General features: G+C 44.2%; 1 protein-coding gene across 1 annotated transcript in view; it reads left to right on the top strand.

Annotated features, from left to right (window-relative positions):
- The first annotated feature begins 597 nt into the window (after nucleotides 1-597).
- The window catches only part of LOC101658718 (meiosis 1 arrest protein), a 30,234-nt gene continuing 11,893 nt past the window's right edge, over nucleotides 598-18,938 (top strand). Inside the window, exons 1-2 of the mRNA XM_045286578.1 lie at nucleotides 598-730; nucleotides 1,937-2,018. Coding sequence (XP_045142513.1) covers nucleotides 645-730; nucleotides 1,937-2,018 — 168 coding nt within the window. The 5' untranslated portion in view covers nucleotides 598-644. The remainder of the gene's footprint in view (nucleotides 731-1,936; nucleotides 2,019-18,938) is intronic.

Below are 18,938 nucleotides of genomic sequence, written 5' to 3' on the forward strand. Positions count from 1 at the left end.
CCCAAGGTTTGGGGGAAAAAAGTCTTATACTAAGGTTTCTTTGGGGAATTAAAAAATAAACTGACTCAGGAACTTATTCCTCCCCTCCCCCCAAATAGTCCCTACAAGAGACCTCGGAGAAACTATCTGTCAGCTGACTGCCCGCCTGACTTCTGCTTTCCGGCTCTTCCCTTAGCCGACCATAAGGAAGAAGCAGAGACTAGCTTCTCCTCTGATTGCCAAAGGGTCTCTGCACATTATCCTGTTAGCGGCCTCCCCACAGAGGACAGTGTTCCTCTCAGACTAGATCAGTAGCCACAACTCTCACTCTGAGGCAACTGCTCAGCCAGCCCTAAAGCAAATACATAAAAATCATGTCAGAGCCAGAAGACAAATGAACTGTTCTCTGACGTCATAGAAATGGTGTAGATTCACAGACCCATCTGCTTTCTTCTTTCCACCCCCTGCCTCCTCCCATCCCTTAGTTGCCTGGTAGAGGAAGAGGGATAGCAGATGTTAGCTCTTAATCACATAGCCTGAGGTAAACTCTAGCCCATAATTCCTCCCCCAATGTCATTTTTCTTGTAGTGTGTCTGAAATGTGATCTCCAAGAACGACTTCTCAGCCCGTCCCTGCTCCCTGGCACAGCTGACGGCTCCTTGAGAATGGATGACCCCAAAGGGGACTTGAGTACCATCTACCAGATGCCTTCCCAGTCGTCAGACTCTCATTACAAGCTCCAAGTAGTCAAGTATGGGCCCCAAAGAACCTCCTATCCATGCACATGCTTATTCTTCCTGGCTCCACGGCGAGGTAGTGCAGAGAGGGAGGGCATCTCGAGTGTCAGTCAAAAGAGGTCACTTCGAAGCAGCATTTCCATGAACGGGCCTGAAAGAGCAGCTGGTGGAAGGTGTGCCCTGGTAGAATATTCCGGGGTCTGGATGAGGATTGGAAATCTGAAAAGTCTCTGAACATAGATATAAACAAGATCAATAAAAAACAAATGTACAGATAATGGAAAATGTTGCATGTAATGATTCTTATTGAATGCTTACTATGTTTAGGTGGCAGGACAGAAATCTAACCTTGGAGAAGCAAGCAATTCAATACATAGAATTGATCCTACCCCACTCCCATTCCTTTAAGTATTAAAATTTCGGCTTCCAGGGAATGATTCATAGGTTACAATTAGTGACAAGGGCAAAGGTCTGTGTTCTGTTTCCTAATTCTGTCCACGATGTTCAATGAACAGGTACCTGAGTTAGTTTGTCCAGGGGTTCGTGATGAGGGATGCTGACAAAGAAGTGTCTTACATGTATCCTTTGCCAGCACCTTGCCATAAAAGAATCAGGTCTGGAATGCAGAGAGTTAGCCTACTATTGTGTAAGATAGCAGAGGATCATGGGAGCATGTCCAAAGAAGCCACTCAGAAGGAATGGATTCAGGAGAAGAAATAGACTCCCGGTGGCTACTGCATTCATTGATTAGCAAATTTTGCAAATCTCCTGGTGCCAATACCACACTAAGTGCTGGCCATACAAAGATAAATAATTCATAAGACTCAACTTAAATACAGAGTCCCTGTGCTGTGCAAATGATTAAGCACTAGGCTACTAACCAAAAGGTTAAGGGTTTGAACTGCACCCCCACCTCCAGAGACCCTTTAGAATCAAGGCATAGCATTCTGCTTCTGAAGTGTCCCAGTCTTGAAAACTATGGAGTTCACTCTACTTTGAAACACGTTGGGTTCCCATGCGACAAAATCTACTCAATGACAACTGGTTTTGTTTTGTGTTTTAACCAAAAGACTTTCACACCAGGGTCTTAGACTTAAGCTGAATTTAAGTGCAGGTTCTGAATATTACTAAAGAGTCTTTCATTGTCATTGTCTTCTCAGGGCTCTAAAATTTAGTGGAGTCTGTGAGTCACTGATGTATGGACTCCCATTCATTCTCAGACCCACAAGCTGTTGGCAGTTGGACTGGGATGAGCTGGAGACAAATCAGAAGCATTTCCATGCTCTGTGTCACAGCTTGCTGGTGAGTACCCATTTCCCAGGTGAGGATTAGGACGAATGTGGATGTTCCAACCAGAGAAAAGCAGCTACTTGTCCCGGTCCTCAAATAGAGTCGGACGGGGGTGGAGGGCAGGGTTGGGGAGTGGAGACTTGGAATATTCTGACATCTGAAGCTAATTTGACTTACCTCTGTGGGTTTTGTGCTATAGAGATTCATTCTTGAATTGAGTTAAATAGCTAAATTGGAAAATCTCTAATTTTATAGGCTGAGAATTCAAATGACAAAAGAAAAGTTTTCCCTAAATAACTGTATTTTAAAGCCTACTTCTTCCTAACACTGTGCTGACCATTGTGCTTTAATGAAATGAAGAGCACCTGGTCTGCACCAGACCCATGGTAGGCTCTATGTACTCAGGGGTAACATCTGAGGCGTTATCTATAAACCCAATATGAAAAAACACAGAGAGAGAGTATGAAAAAACAGATCAAGCCTAAAGCATATCAGAAGAGAGATCAAGTGACAAGGTTTTAACCGTTCAGGCCACTTTTACCAGTTTAATCTACTACAGTTATCTCTCCAACACTCTGTCTGATAACCAGATTATTCCCATCCCTCAATTATGGTTAGAGGGAACTCACCAGAGGCCTATTTCCTTTGTAAATCCTGGAAATATATGTGTATTTGGGGGCTTCCACTAGCATCCATAGCCTTTTGTACACCAGAATCTCATAATTTAAGCTCTGATACTATTCCCTCCATCAGGTTTGGATTATATAATTCAATCCTTGAATCACAGATGTTGGTGTGCTTCTTCCATGTGGGCTTAGTTGATATCTCACTTAGATGACTGCTTGTTTGAAAACCAGTTAAGACTCCAGATGCTATTTTTTTTTATAGCTGGGCACCATCTAATTTCTTCACCATACTTTGCTATAGCACCTAAATCTTCTGTGTTTCCTTTGTGAGGGCAATTATCGAGAGGGGTCATGCAGCGAGAACTAATTGTTCTTATAATGGAACTAGGATTAAGTGGGAGCCCAAAATACATTCCTGAATCTAGGTGTGTTTTTTTTAATCTGCCACTGTCTCACCTTGTTAAGTTATGGTAGAGAATCTTATCAATCATTTCCCTGGAGTATAAAGGACCTTCTGTTTTTAGTGTCATTGATTATCCCATGATACTAATTTTTGAAACACTATTGAGGAAGGGAAATTGAATAAGTGTAGGCTAACTACATATCACAATACCTGGATTATTCATTTGTACAAGTGAATTATTCAGAAACTCTTCTTGATGTGATTGGACTATTGAATTGCCTAATATGTACATTATATGCCAATAAAACTGTTAAAAAATAAAAGCTATCACAAGAGGGAACAAAAAAGCTTAAGTCAGTGTGTTAGTCAGGGTTGACTAGAAAAACAATTTCATAGACACTCATATGTATGTAAGAGAGAACGTTATATTCAAGACCAATTGAATATTGAGAAAACTTCCCAGTCCAGTCTAAATCTAGTCCATAAGTCCGATATTAGCCCAGATGTCTGATACCAATCTATAAATTCCTCTTCAGACTCACGCAACACATGCAATGATACGAATGCAGAAAGATCACAGGCTAATGGGTGGAAAGTCTTGTGGATCCAATGACAGTGGAAGCATCTCAGCACTGGCAAGAGTCTCCACGTGGCTCCTTATGCGCCAGGGCTCTAGTGTAGCTCCATGTGTCTAGTCCACAGGAATGTCTTGCAGGGAGTGAGAGTGTGTCCCACCTCCAGTGAGCTATTCATCTCCTTAGCACCTCCAAATGAAGTCATCAAGCTGCAACCTGATTGGCAGGCTAAACACCCCTTCACTCTTAAGTCTCAAATTGACAACAGATTATGTAACTACCACAGTCATGCACACCTTATTCCTCAAAGTAACATCCTGGCTTTTCCAACTTTAAAGGGGTTTTGTACAGCAGATTTACCCAATGCGATGCTTCATTTGATCTCTTGACTGGTGCTTCCATGAGTATTGATTGCAGATCCAAGCAAGATTTGGATTCAAGACCAAATCCTGCCAACGTCAATCTTTTCTGTTTATCGTGATGTTACCTATTGGTCCATTTGTGAAGATTTTTGTTTTCTTAACATTAAGTTGTGATCCATACTGAAGGCTACAATACTTGATCTTCATCCTTAAGTGCTTCAAGTCTTCCTCACTTTCAGCAAGCAAAGTTGTGTCACCTGTATATCACAGGTTGTTAAGAACTCTTCCTTCAATCCTGATGCAGTGTTCTTCATTGAATTCAGCTTCTCTGGTTATTTACTCAGCACACAGGTTGTATAAATATGGTGAAAGGATATAAGCCTGCTGCACACCTTTCCTGATTTTAGGAATATTGTTCAGTATTCCCTTGTTCTGTTCACACAGTTGCCTCTTTATTCATGTTCATTTTTCACATGAGCACCATGAAGGGTTCTGGAATCCCCGTTCCTCTCAAGGTTATCTATAATTTGTTATGACACACACAGTTGCATGCCTTTGCATAGTCAATAAAACACACGTAAACATCTTTCTTGTATTCTTTGCTTTCAGCCAAGGTCCATCTGACATAAGCAATGATATCCCTTGCTGTACATCCTCTTCTGAAACCAGCCTGAAATTCTGGCAAGCTCCCTGCCAATGTACTTCTGCAACCATTGTTGAATGATCAACAGAAATATCTTACTAGCATGTGATATTACTGATATTGTTCTATAACTTGCTCATTCTGTTGGGTCACCTTTCTTTAGAATGGACACAAATATGAACCTCCTCTAATCAGTTGACCAGAGAGCTGGCTGTCTTCAAAATTTCTTGGCATAAACAAGTGAGTGCTTCTAGTGACTCATTTGCTTGTTGAAAATTTTAAGTTATTATTCTGTCAATTCCTGGAGCCTTGTTTTCAGCTAATGCCTTGAGTGTAGCTTACACTTCTTCCTTCAATTCCATTGGTTCTTGATCATACGTTTCCTCCTGAAATGGTGGAATGTCAACTAGTTGTTTTAGGAATGGTGACTATGCATTCTTTCTATCTTCTTTTTATTTTTCCTGATACCTTCAATATTTTGCCCATAGAATCTTTCGATAATCCAAATCAAGATTTGAATTTTTCCTTCAGTTCTTTCAGCTTAAGATGTACTGAGTGTGTTCTTCCTTCTTGGTTTTCTAACTCTAGTTCTTTGCACATTTCATTATAATACTTTGTCGTCTTCTCGAGCTTTCCTTTGAAATTTTCTGTTGCACGCTTGTCATTTCTTCTATTTTTCTTAGCTACAATTCCAAGCAAGCTTCGGCATCTCTTCTGACATCCACCTTGGTCTTTATTTCTTTCCTGGCTTTCTAATGATCTTTTATTTTCTTCATGTATAATGTCCTTGATATCATCCCACAGCTCAGCAGGTCTTCTGTCCCTAGTGTCCAATGCCTTAAATCTGTTTTTGAGATGGTCTCAGAATTCAGGTGAGATAGACTCAAGTTATAGTTTGGCTCTCATGGACTTGTGTTCATTTTTCTCAGTTTCAACCTGAACTTTTATAAGAGCAATTGATGGTTTGTTCCACAATCCATCTCTGGTCTTATTTCAGCTGCTGATAGGGGCTGATATTGGGCATCTCTATAATCTCTTCCCACAGATGTAGTCAATTTTATTTCTGTGTATTCCATATGCAGAAGTCTACAGGTAAAGATATTTGCTATGAAGAAGTTGTTGGTCTTGCAAATTGTAGCATGAGATCTCCAGCTTCCTTTCTATTACAAAGTCCATGTTTTCCAACTATTATTCCTTCCTTTTTGTTTCTAACCTTTGCATTCCAATCACCAATAATTATCAATGCATTTTAATTGCGTGTTTGATCTATTTCAGACTGTAGATGTTGGTCAAATTCTTCATCACTAGCTTTAGTGGTTGTATATCACTTTGAATTATAGTTGTATCGACTGGATTTTGTGTGTGCAGATAAATATAAATCACAGATAGCATTGTACTTCAAGACAGATCTTGAAATGTCCTTTTTGATGATGAATGCAATGCCATTCCTCTTGAATTTGTCTTTCCCGGTATAGTAAGCCATACTATTATCTGACTCGATACCAGTGCATATCACCTAATGCCTAAGATTATCTATCTAAATGCAATCCCTTTCAATATTATGACTTACAATTTTCCTAGATTCATACTTACTACATTCCAAGTTACTATTATTAATAGATGTTTTCAGCTGTTTCTTCTCATTTTGAGTCACACCCCATCAGCAAATGAAGGCTCCAAAAGTTTAGTCCATCCAGGTCATTAAGATCGTCTCTACTTTGAGAAGGCAGCTCTTCCTCAGTCGTATTGGGTTCCTTCCAACCTGAGGGGCTTATCTTCTGGCACTATAATCTGACAATGTTCTGCTGTTATTCATAAGGCTTTCAGTAGCTGATTCTTCTGAAGTGGCTGGTGTGGGAGCCAACCCACATCCAGATAGGTCCTACAGGATGGTTGTGTAATTTAAGGGAATAAACTAAGAGACAGGCAAAAGTTTTTGGGGTGCTCACCTCCTCCGTGGCATCAGGAACCAGGTCTGAGTGAGAGAGAGAGAGAGATTCCTTCACTAACTTATGTAGTCTGGGGTATGCAAGCCCCTTCAATCATAGACACTACCTATGTAACAAGATGAGCAGTATCTTAACCCTAGAGCCCCTGAACTACACCAGTGCTGGGGGCTGGTAAGGGGAGCGACTGTACCCTGAGTGGGGAGAGCAATAGCAACATGTCTGGTTCTACAGCTAAAACTCTAGGCCAGATAGTAACTAGCCATGTGCCTGTAAGAGGGATCATTCAGATGGCGCTATCATGGGAGGATAGTGTGGGCATGGTTTTTAATTAGAAGAATGTGACTGGGACTCATCTCCAACTCACAAATGTGGAGGCCTCCCTCCACTCAGAACCCTGGCCTCCCAGGCTTCCTCAATCATGAGAATAAAGGGTTTGTCCACATACACTCTCTTCCCGGTCCTCAGTTTCCCACAGGACGGCCTATTCCTTCTTCAAAGTCTGTTCTTAGTCAAGAAGCTCTGCTGAAACCTGTTCACCTTAGATGACCCTGTTGGTATTTGAAACATCCATTACATGGCTTCCAGCATCACAGCAACACGCAATCCACCACAATACGACAGATTGGCAGGCTCTGACTCACAGACACCTCACCGAATGCTTCCAAGGCCGAAAGCCTTATCTTTTCAACTGTTGACTTTGAGGTTAGCAGCCTAAGGAGTATCCTAACCTCCAGTGTCTGAAAAAGTCTGGGCTTTTTCCTATAGTATATGTGTGGGTCTATTCTGCCTGAGGGCAAAGTTATTCACCCTGTTAGTGGTCAGAAAGATTTAATGGAGACTAGATTTATGTGGAAAGTAAAAAATGGACTTAGGACTTTTACTGTCTTTCTGCAAATCTAATGCTCAGAATTTAAACTCTAATATTACGGTACAGAAGTTAACCCATTCAGCTGCTACCTGAAAGGCTGGAGGTTCAAGTCCTCTCAGAATACCTCAGGAGGAAAGCCTACTTCTGAAATTTTTCACTCTTGAAAGCCCTACCATTCTATGACACTTGGGGCTGCCCCAAGCCAAAATCAACTTGTAATCGTTTTCTGGAAGAAAGGAAAAGACTGCCATAAGAGACCCTCTCTGTAAAGGGGACATTTAAACTGAGACCGAGAAGATGAATGGCAATTAGCCAGATGAAGGGTGGCAGGAGGACATCCTCAGTACAGAAGAAGACACACGTGCAAAGCCCCCGAGCCAGAAAGAGCTGAGAGAAGACCCAAAAGTGAAAAGACCATCATAACTGAGGGGTGAGGGGTGCGGGGGAGGGGGACACAAAGAGGTCATCAGGGTTCAAATGACACAAGGGGAAGGGGAAAGCATCAAATAGCATCAAATCGCTTCCTAGACATTATTTCCATAAATGGGAAAACTAAAAGAGCACACAGATAAAACAAGAAAGCAAAATCCAACAGCACAAATATAATTCAGGAAAAGACAAAACCTGCCAGATGGATGTAGACTGACAGTTCGGCTCACTAGGATGTGGGTGACAGGGACAGCACGGCAGTGACTCTTTCGCTATTGATAAGAGACCTCCTTTTCCTGTTTCAAAGATCACACTCCCTTTGGTATCTACCCACTGAGTTCCTGTTTCCTCTCTGAAGAGCACCCATCTCCTGTCTTCCAGAGCAGAGACAACAGATGCTTTCTGACTCCACCCGAGTCCTCAGCATCTCAGGGATAATGCATCACTCAAGTGCCTTGAACACGTTCTTATAAGGATGTGGTATTTTAAATACATGCTGGCCTTTGGATACATTGCTACCAGGAGTATACATTTTCTGGAAACAATAACATTCAGTACTGTAAGTCTGTGGCCAAGAAAGTCATCCAAGAAAGCCATCAGAAAAGGGAATAAAAATGTATGCACCCCCACGTTCCTCTCGGTGATTTCCAATAGTGAAAACAACCAAAGGAGCAAGAACGAGCTAAATGGTTAAATCTAGACAGAAAGTGATGAGTGTTTGAGTTTGGCCGCACAATGAGGTAATATGTAACCTTTAAAAAATGAAATAGGAAAAAAGCATTCTCTTCCATCCTAGTTTATATGCACAAGATCCATGTCTCTCTGTCTCTGAACTTGGAGTTTAAGAATCTGGATTTACCTATTCAACAAATAATTACTGAGCACAATATGTCAGTCACTGTTTGGAGGCCCATAGAGACTCCTCTTACCATTTCTCTCCCGTGGAAACTCTTGCAAGTATGTGATTGGCCTCTCAGTGCTACTCTTTTCTGGAGCACTTACTAAGTGCTAATCACTTCACCAAGTGTTTCTCAAACTTTCTCTCATTCATTCCCAACAAGACCGTGTGAGAGAGAGATGACTATCTCTAATTTAACAAATGAGGAAGACTTGGGTCCAAAGGGGTCAGTGACTTAGCAAAAGTCACATAGCTGTTGGAAGAGGGTGAGTCAGAATTTGAATCTTGTTCTGTTCTAACTAGTTCCTATTTTCAACTTCTTTGAAAAATGTTATACTCTGGGTCTGACCAGATAAGCAGAGAAGACAACACTGAGGCAAATGCTTCGTTCACCTGGACCCAGTGCTTCTTTACGTCACGGAACCTGAACTCACTTAGAGTCAACTGAATACTCTTTACAGCTCCTCACATCCACCTTGTGTTACGGTTCCGGTTTCATCCATATTCAATAAAGACTGCTCTCTGTTCTCTGGAAAAGGAAGAAGCCATGTTTCCCTGGCTCTTCTGTCTTGCTCTTCTCTGAACATCTCCAGGCAGTCAAATTTCTGAAAAGCAGTGTGTTCCAGTAGGGAGGTCTCTTCCACCAGCATCTACTCATTCAGTGAACACAATGCCTTGCACGCCTACTACATGACAAGGGTTGCTTCAAAGTTTCACCTTCCTGGCCCTCTTTTGACAAGCATGCAGCTCTTCCATCCTTGGCTTTGTTTTCCTTCGTACATTGATTTCATGTACGCTTTAGAATCTGCTGTCAGGACAGTCCCTGCAGAACTCCTTTGCCTTTTGTTTCTCACTATGATGTTTCCCCTTCAAGGCAACTTCTCATTCTAACTTCTGTCTTTCTGTTTATAGCACTACCACCACTGTCTAATCACCCAAGCTTGAAACCTCAGCTGCTTCCAGCTACCTCACCCTCAACCTACTTCAGCCCCAAGTCACATCAGTTTTCCTCTTAGATCATCAGTTGAAAGTGCCCGTTCCTTCCCCTTCCCACTGCTTGTTCTCACGCTGCCTTCCTCGGCACATTCTAGTCCTGCTTCCCTCCAGACCACCAATCTCTTCCTCTGCCACCTTGCCATGCACACAGGCACTGGATGAGCAGTGGAAGCAGTCTCCTGATGATGTGTTTTTCTGGGGTGCAGTACCAAATCAACTACTAAGCTTTGCCTGTTCTGTTCTCACAGCATCTGCTGCTCTTGCCTTCTTCTCTCCATTCTTCCTGTCGCTGTGTCCTGTCACTTTCTGTCGTTCAAGTTCTTTTTTTGCCTTTCCTTGAATATTGTAGTCATCTTGCCTCGATGGCTTTTGGGTTTCCCATTCCCAGTCCATTCCCTGTGCGGCCACCAGGTTCATCGTGAAACAGGGCAGATTCTGTCACTCCTCCACTTTCAAATACAGGTTGTGTCCTATTGCCTGTGAGCTAAAGTCCTTAGCCTAGTGTCCAAGGTCCATCTTGTCTCCCGTTACTCACTGCTCTTCTTACATGGCATACTCCAGCCAGATTCGTAGGTAAATCTATATATGTTTCCCGCTTGAAGCTCTGCTCTTATTGTCCCCTCTCTCATCGCCACATGTGCAAATCCTACCCAATGCTGAAAGGCCCCCTCAAGTACTATTTCTTCAGGGAGAGCCCTTTCCAGATTCCTCTATGCGATGCATTCCTTTTTAGAGAATGGAATGTTTCAAATAGTTTAAGGGATGAACCTATGATTTAGGCCAAAGTCTAAAAATGCAAATTTGACTTCCCTACTCCAAGATGGCATGGTTGCCTCTTTCCAGTTCTTCTGCCCTTTTCTTACATTACTGCTTCATTCCTCAGTCAAATTTAAGTCCATAGTAGAAGGCCTCCCCTTCGTTACTTCTGCTTTGCAGGGTGTTGAGGCAAGGTGGTTAGAATTCTAATCTGTGTGATAAAATGTAATCTGTAATGTTCATGGAAAGCATGGGCTTTAGAATCCGATGACTCGAGACTCCAGACCTGCTTTATCTCCCGGTCGTGTGAACCAAAGCAAGATATTGAACCTGTCTAAGCTGGGGTGTGGTCCTCTATTTATAGCTCTAACCAGTCTAACCAGCCCCCATGTGATTTCGTCTGTGCGCAAGTGCCATGTAAGGAAGCACGATTTAGAGGCCCCAGAGTAAAATTCTTTCCATTTGTGTCTTTCTTTCTTTCTTTCTTTTTTCTTCTTTTTTCAGGAAGGCGAGCATCATGGAATGCCAGTTTAATGGAACTAAGTGTTCTTGCATTGAGGGAGTACTTGAGTAGAGGCCCAATGCCCATCTGTGACCTTAATACTACACCTATAAATATATGCACATAGATCTATTTCCCCATCATCATATATAAATATATTTACATATGTACGTGCCTTTATTTAGACCTCTATAAATGCCCTTTGCCTCCTAGATCTCTCCTCTATTTCCTTTTACTTTCCTCTTTGTAAAGCGGCACTGAGGAACAGGGAGGAAGACAGACATAACTGACAGGACAAGGGAGAGCAGAAACAGAAATAGCTTTTTTAGGTGGCGGGAGGGAGCTCCCGGACGAGGTTCCATGACCTAGGCCAACAGGTTAGGGAAGTCGTACTCAGCAGCTGGGGGCAAGGGTTTTTAAAGGGCTGGTGAGGAATGTATGGCAATTATGCCAATTAGCATATGGGATCTAGACACTGAGAGAATTGCTTGTCAACTCCTTGTGGCTTTCTTCGAACCCTTTCATCTGGTTTCACTGGTTATCTTATCTGGTGGTTATCTTATCTGGCGGTTATCTTATCTGGCATTGTCTGCTGCTGACCTTTGGGATGTGTAGGGAAGGATGTGCAGGGCCCGGACTTGCTTCAGCTTAGTCCAAACAGGGCTGCCTAGTTCAGACCCCGCCCAAACATTCCAAACTTCTTAATATTGGTAATGGGGCAATGTGTTCTGTCTTAACTACTTCCTACTGAGATAGGGCGAAGAAGGGGGGGATTAAGAGTTAGAAGGTTCAGGGGCTGGCCGGCCGGTCAGTAGTGGACTATAAGGGTGAGAAGCTGATTGAAGCTGAGCTCAGGTTGGAGATATCTTTCATCTGTTCCTGCAAGATTCTAAACACACAAAGAGCTAAAAGCAAAAATATACAGATTATTATCAGAGGCCCGATGAGGGGCATAACCCAGGCCATGGCAGGATTTTGAAACCATGAGAAGCTAGTGGTGCTCCACTGACATTTCCTGATTTTATTGGCCATGGTGTGGAATGTCTTAACATTTTGTTTAACTATGCCTGATTCAGTAATATAATAACAACAGTCTTTATTTAGAAACATGCATGTTTCTCTTTTATCTGCTGTTAATAAGTCAAGAGTTTGGTGATTTTGTAGGGTAACTCGTGCTAAGGATGTTAACTGCCTTTGGAGGGAGATAAGAGGGTTATCAGTTTGATGTTTTTTGCAATGGATGATGGCTACTTTTGCTGGCAGCTGAAGAGCCTCTAAGAGATTAACTATTAATTTATTGTTTACTATGGGGGACCCTTTGGTAGTCAGGAAATCCCCGCTTCTTCCAGATAGCGGCATGACAGTGAGCTATAAAGAATGCATAATTAGAATCAGAATATATATTAGCCATCTTTTCCTTTAGCTAGATGGAGAGCTCAAATGAGAGCAACAAGTTTTGCTTTTTGAGAAGTGTTTTTATTGGGAGGCATGCAGCTTTCCAGACTTGGTCAAGTGAGAGGACAGTATATGCAGCCTGCCATTGCCCCTGGGCATCTACAACAGAAGAATTGCCATCAACAAGCAAAGTTAGATCTGGGTTAGGATACAGTTGATCAGAGAGTATGGGTGGGGGCAGTGTTAGTTCCTCAACTGCCTGGGGGAAGGAGTGACCACTAAGTTCCAGGAGTATAGGAGCTGAGGCAAGAGGGTTGCTGGGTTTAAAGAGGGAGGCTGGCACAGTGTTATGTTAAGGTTTTCGATAAACACGCTATAGATTTCCTACAAGTGGCTTGGAGACAGCAAAGACAGGACTCAGTGTGAGAGGAGGTCCTGCAGCCTGTGGGGATAGGCTTTTCCTGGGTTAACTTTAGGGTTCTTTTGGTGAGGGTGGTGGCTGCTGCCAGGGCCCAGAGGCAGGGTTGCCAACCTCTGACTGTCATATCTAGTTGCTTAGACAGACAAGCTATAGGGGATAGAGTGGGCCCCAGGGGCTGAGGCAGGACTCGGACTGCTATACCTTGTTTTTTGCCTGTGTAAAGTATAAAAGGTTTGGCAGGGTTTGGTAGACGCAGGGGTGGGAGTGAAGGAGGATGTGTCGGGGTTTGTTAAAGGCAGCTTTGACTAACTGGGGAAATTTTAGGGGGCCAACAGGAGTGGCCTTGTTTTTCTGTCGCTTTCCCATGAGCTCTCAGGAGAACTATCAGCTTGATGTCCTTTACATTTTTTTTTACACTATAATCTTTCTTACCATGAACACATACACTTCTTTTTTATTAACTTCTTGGCAAACAACTTTCCATAACTTTCAAATTTCTTCACATTCTGGCACAGCCAGACATTCTATAATAAGTCATCCAACTCTTTTCCGATTATTTGTAACTTACTCTGACCTTCTGAAACTTGCTGTTTCCATCTAGACTTAAACATTCACTGAAATGAAAATTGTATTAACTAAGTATCAGCAAAGGGTTAAAGATCTGTTGGGAGTCACTTCTGCTGCATTGAATAAAGGCTGCTGTGACCACCCTCGGGGAGTTTAATGGTTTAGTTAGAAGGGAGAAATTGGGGACTTAATGTATAGTATTTGTTCACTCAAAGTCAGTGGTAGGAGGTTCTTTATGCCTTAGTGTTTATTTAGAGTTAAACTCTGAGTGGTGGGGGTGGGGAACAGGCTTAAACAGATAGCAACAGAATGAGATAAATGTGTCTTGGAGAGGGAGAGAAGTTAAGGGAGTTGGGCTGTGTCTGCTTTAGATCTGTTTCAGGAGGGGCTGCAGGTAAAGGCAAAGGAATGTTGACAAGCTGGGTTAAGGGGGATGGTGAAAAAGGTATAGTGGAAGGGAGAATGTGGGACAAGAGTATAGGCATTGGGAGCTACTGGGTGTATGGGGATAACAGCTTCATTAATGAGACGCAGGTCCTGGACCAAGCGCTAAGTACCATTTGTTTTTTTTTACTGGTGAGATTGGAGTGTTGCAGGGAGAGTGGGTAAGAGTAATGAGGTGGTTAGAAAGGAAGCATTGTATGATGGATTAACATTGGGAAGCAATGAGGTCTGTAAGGCCAGTTCTTCTAGGTTGGGTGAAAGAAGGGGAAGGATCAGAGGTGCTGTGAGACCAAAAATACGGTGTAAGGAGGTTCCTAACTAATTTAAAATGTCTCTTCCCAACAGAGGGACCAGGCATGAAGGGATTATAAGGAAGGAATGAGTAAAGGGCCAGTACACCTGGGGCAGGTAGGCTTGCCATCAATAGCCATGACCGAAATTGAGGAAGGACTGCCTAGCCCGGAAAATGAGGGCAGGTCAGAAAAGATAGCTTCTGTGTAAGAAGGAAATTTACTCATCCAATAACGAGCAATACCCCAGGCTCGGTGAGGGTGACAGGGGTCCAGTCACGGTCTCCTCACACTTTGGCCAATCCCAGCAGGGCCAACAGCGGGTCGCTTTTCCAAGGACAGTCAAACTTCCAGTGTCTGCTTTAACTGCACGCTGGACAGGGTTTGGTTGGAGCTTTAGGCCAGGGGCACTTCTGTGACCGGTGCCCTTCTCTGCACTTGAAGCAGGCACCAGGTGGCCATATACCCTTGCCCCACGCTGCCCTTCTGGGGCCTCAGGGGAATCGCTAGCCTCAGGATTGCTACTAAGGCTTGGGTTGAAAATTTACCTTCTGCCGGAACCAGGCATCATGGGCTGACTGCCTGCTCCTCATGGCTGTTAAAACCTTAAATGCCATATTCACTAAATCTCAGACCAGGGTTTGAGGGTCTTTCTTCTGCTTTTTTAAGCTTTTATTGTAAAGCTGCAGTTAAGCAGCTTAAAAAGGTGGCAGGATTCTCACCAGGCTTTTGAGTGATCTTAAGATTATCAAAATTGACTCCTATATGGGAAATGGCCTGAAGCCAAGTCAAGGCACACTGAAGCATTTTATTACGGCAGGCACGTCTGTCCCTACCTACTTTATTGTTAATTTGATAACTTTAACCAGGTTTTTGTCTGGAAACCACCTAGATCAGGGTGGGTTAAATGAACCTGGTTTGTGTGCTGCTGATCAGTGAGAAAAATGCATTCCTTCTTATCTGCAGTTAGGGTGGAGGAAAGGAGGACAAAAATATCATGCCAGGACAAATCATAAGCTTGAGTTAAATATCGAAACTCCTTAATATAGGTGGTGGGATCATTATAAAGAAGCCTAAACCCTTTTCAATCTGCGATAAATCAGTGAAAGAGAGGGGAACATGAACCGGACCACTTCTCAGTCTCGGCCACTTTCCAGAGTGGACAAAGGACAAGGGGGGTTCTGTGATCGCATGTGCTTGCTGCCGTGTGCTGGCGTGTTTCTCCAGAGAGGCAAGTAGATTGGGAGAAGAGGACGTGGGGGGCTCAGGGTGGCCAGAATAGGGAGAGGGGTGAGTAGGAGGGGAGACAAGGTGTTCAGGCAGGTATGAAAAGGTAGACACCAGAGGGGGATTCAGAAGCAGGAGGAGAGGAGGAATTTTCTTTAGTCAAGAGGACTTGGGAAAGGGAGCAGGAAAAACAGAGAAAGGGACGGGAGCTCAGAGGAAAGGCAGCCTGGACGTACAGAATCTCAGACTATTTGTGAGTTTACTGGCAGAAATTGTTGAGATTTCAGAGGATATTGAAATCAAAAGTGCAGTGATTAAAGTTGTTACTTGCTTTCTGACCCCTCCCTCCTGCCCGGTCGACCACGGATTTGTGCTCTGCTTCCCTATTTGGGAGAGGTCTGTCAGAGGCTGCGGGTGTTGGCTCAGAAGAAGCTGAGCAGGGAGGGAGCCAGGAAGGAGAGAGAGAGAGAGAGAGAGAGAGACCAAGGAGTCTGATGGGTCTGGCTCCAGGGAGGGGACAGGTGTCGGAGGCACAGTGCCTCAGCCTTTGGGAGTTGAGGGTGTAGCGGATGGGGGAGTTGAGGGGGTAGGTGATGGTGAGGGGTACCCAGAATATGGAGGAGGCCTTACTGGGGGTGCAGGTAAGGAGTCAGGGGTCTGGAGAAAGACGGAAGGGAAGTGCTTTCAGGGGCCTAAGAGAGTGTTTGGCTAAAAGAACTTGAGCAGGGAGACAGGTAGTAGAGAGGGCCGGGAGCAAAGAAAGGAAAAGACCTGAACATATGGGACTTCTGATTATTTGTAAGTTTGTTGACAAAAATTGTTGCGGTTGCGGGGAACGTGAAAATGGAAAGTGCTATTTTTTGGCTAGCGCGACTCATTGTCCAATTGGTATTGAGGCCAAACTTGGTTACAGAAAAAGACCAGGCATTTAGGGTGGAGATCAGGTGCCAAACCCAATTCAGTAAGGTTGGCAGTAGGAACCCCAAAGGACTGTCCTTAGGGGGGTGGGACAGAAAACTTCCCATTGTTTCTCAAACTGCAGGGGGTATGGACAGAGGAGAAGGGCATCCCCTGGTCCCCGTTCTCACCCTTCAGTCAGGAGGTGGCCCAGTAACCCTGAGAGGTGTCCTGGTCAGAGCTAGGGGCCCAGTAGGAGAGTCATGGACTCTCCAGAACAGGAAGGTTCCCTGCGGTTTTAACCAGCAGACAGGGACCTCAGATCAGAGAGAGACACAATGGAAGCCGAGGAGGGGGAGGGGACCCTGGCTTTATGGCTGGTAAAAATGGAGTTTAGTTAGGCCTTTGTTCAGGGTGAGAGTAAGGGGAAGCAGAAAGTTTTAGAGAAAGCACTGCAGGGCCACAGACACAAAACACACAAACAGGTAGAAAGGCTCAGACACACCCTCTGTGTTCCAGTCCAGGCAGAAGGTGCAGTGACTGCTAGGCCTATTGCTAGGAGTCCTGTTATCAGCAGGAATCCCAGGAGGTAAACACAGAGACAAAAAGGCTGGAGGCCACATGAGAGAAGGTAGACACAGAGAAAAGATGGACACGAGAAACTGGTCTTATCGTCGCACCCCTTTCAGGGAAGGCAGTTATTTCCAGCTCTTCTTGGTACTAGGGTTCCAAAATAAACCCCTGCAGCGGAGCTGCGTTCAGCTTCCTAGTGTACTTGTTTTTTAGGACTTTCAGCTAGTTAGCCTCCCGCGGACCCTATGTTCCCGTATGAGTTTGCTGGTCCTTGGTGTCCAGAGTGACAAACAAAACAAACAGAGAGAGATACTGACCAGAAGAAGTCGCTCATTCAGACAGGCTCCGGAGGTTCAAGAAGAGGGAGGGGTGGGCTGCGTCCCAGCCGAAGCAGGGCCGGGACAGCACAGAGCCTATGTCCCTACCTCTCCCGAGTTTCGGCACCAAATGTAAAGTAGAACTGAGGAACAGGGTGGAAGACAGACATAACTGACAGGACAAGAGACAGCAAAAACAGAAATAGCTTTATTAGGTGGTGGGGAGGGAGCTCCCGGATGAGGTTGCGTGACCTAGGCCAACAGGTCAGGGAAGTTGTACTCAGCAGCTGGGGGTGAGGGTTTTTAAAGGCATGGTGAGGAATGTATGGCAATTATGCCAATTAGCATATGGGGTCTAGAAACTGGGAGAATTGCTTGTCAACTCCTTACAACTTCCTTTGAACCCTTTCATCTGGTTTCACTGGTTATCTTATCTGGCATTGTCTGCTGCTGACCTTTGAGATGTGCAGGGAAGGATGTGCAGGAACCAGACCTGCTTCAGCTTAGTCCAACAGGGCTGCCTAGTTTGGACCCGGCCCAAACACTCTTGTCCCACTATCATGCTCAGTCTTCATTTGGGTTTCAGTAATTCCTCTCAGATACATTGCTCTTGATCATGCCCTAACAGGCCTCCTACACCCTCCTTGCTATCGATTTTGGGTCACTTGTTGTTCCCTTGTCCCTGTGGTTACTAACACCCACTTCCTTTCCCCCTTTTCCCCCTCTCCCATGTCCCCCCAGAACCATTGGACTCATTGTTTTCTCCTCCATATTTTTTATCCCGCCTATCTTATCTAGATAGACCTGCAGAAATAATAATATGTATGAAAAACAAGACAGAGGAAAACAAAGGAACAAAAAGAACAACAAAAACATAAAAAAAGGAAAGCCTGTAAATAGTTCAAGGTGCTTGTTGACCTTTAGGAGTGTTTTCCAGTCAAGTCTGATGAGGTGCCACACCCTGGCCCCAAAGTCTATTTTTTGTATTCCCTGGGGCATTCATTGTGCTGGTCCCCTTGCTGGTCTGTTGCACACCCTTAGTGTTTCACCTCAGTGTGGTGGGGTCAGAATCCCCGCACTGTATCTCCAGTGTTGTCCCCGTAGCACTATGGGTCAGTGAGGGACGTCGTGTCTCGTACTGGGGCCAGCCCTATGGTCCTCTCTGTGCTTTGGCTGCTCTGAGTGGGAATATCATCCTCAGGGATTGGTTGTGATTTGTGTCTTTCACAGAACACCAAAGAGAATCTATTTCATAACCCACGATGGCATTCTTCCTCCACTTTCTGATTACCTCAAACCTGAAGCTGTTCAAGAGCCTTTTGTCAGACAAATCCCAAAACTCTCCACATCTCCTCACCTCTTCCTCTGGCTGTTTGCATCCTCCCTCTGTCCGCCTGTGGTATAGATCACCCAGCCCCACTGACCTCATCCTCGCCCCTCTCAGGCTCTGTCTGTCTCGACCTTTCCACTATACCCAGGAGCAGAGCTGACATGAGAAGACACCTCCTTTGGGAGAGTAAGGAAGGAGTAAGACGAGGCTCTGGAATGCATGGCTATTGTCATCAGACCAGAAGACCTGGCCACTGTTGCTGAGCATTTTGGTCAAAAGGGGAAAAATACAGAACAGAATTTCAAATTTCCATGGACTCTAAACTTCCTGGAGCCACAGAGGGCCGTTAAACCCTTAAAACTATTGCCCTATTTATAGAGGTCTAGATAAAGACATGTACATATGCAAATATATTTATATATGAGGATGGGGAAATAGATCTATGTGCCTATATTTATAGGTTT

The sequence above is a fragment of the Echinops telfairi genome, unplaced genomic scaffold (assembly GCF_000313985.2).
Source record: "Echinops telfairi isolate 266 unplaced genomic scaffold, ASM31398v2 ScPeMD7_9;HRSCAF=40, whole genome shotgun sequence".
Classification (NCBI taxonomy): domain Eukaryota; kingdom Metazoa; phylum Chordata; class Mammalia; order Afrosoricida; family Tenrecidae; genus Echinops; species Echinops telfairi.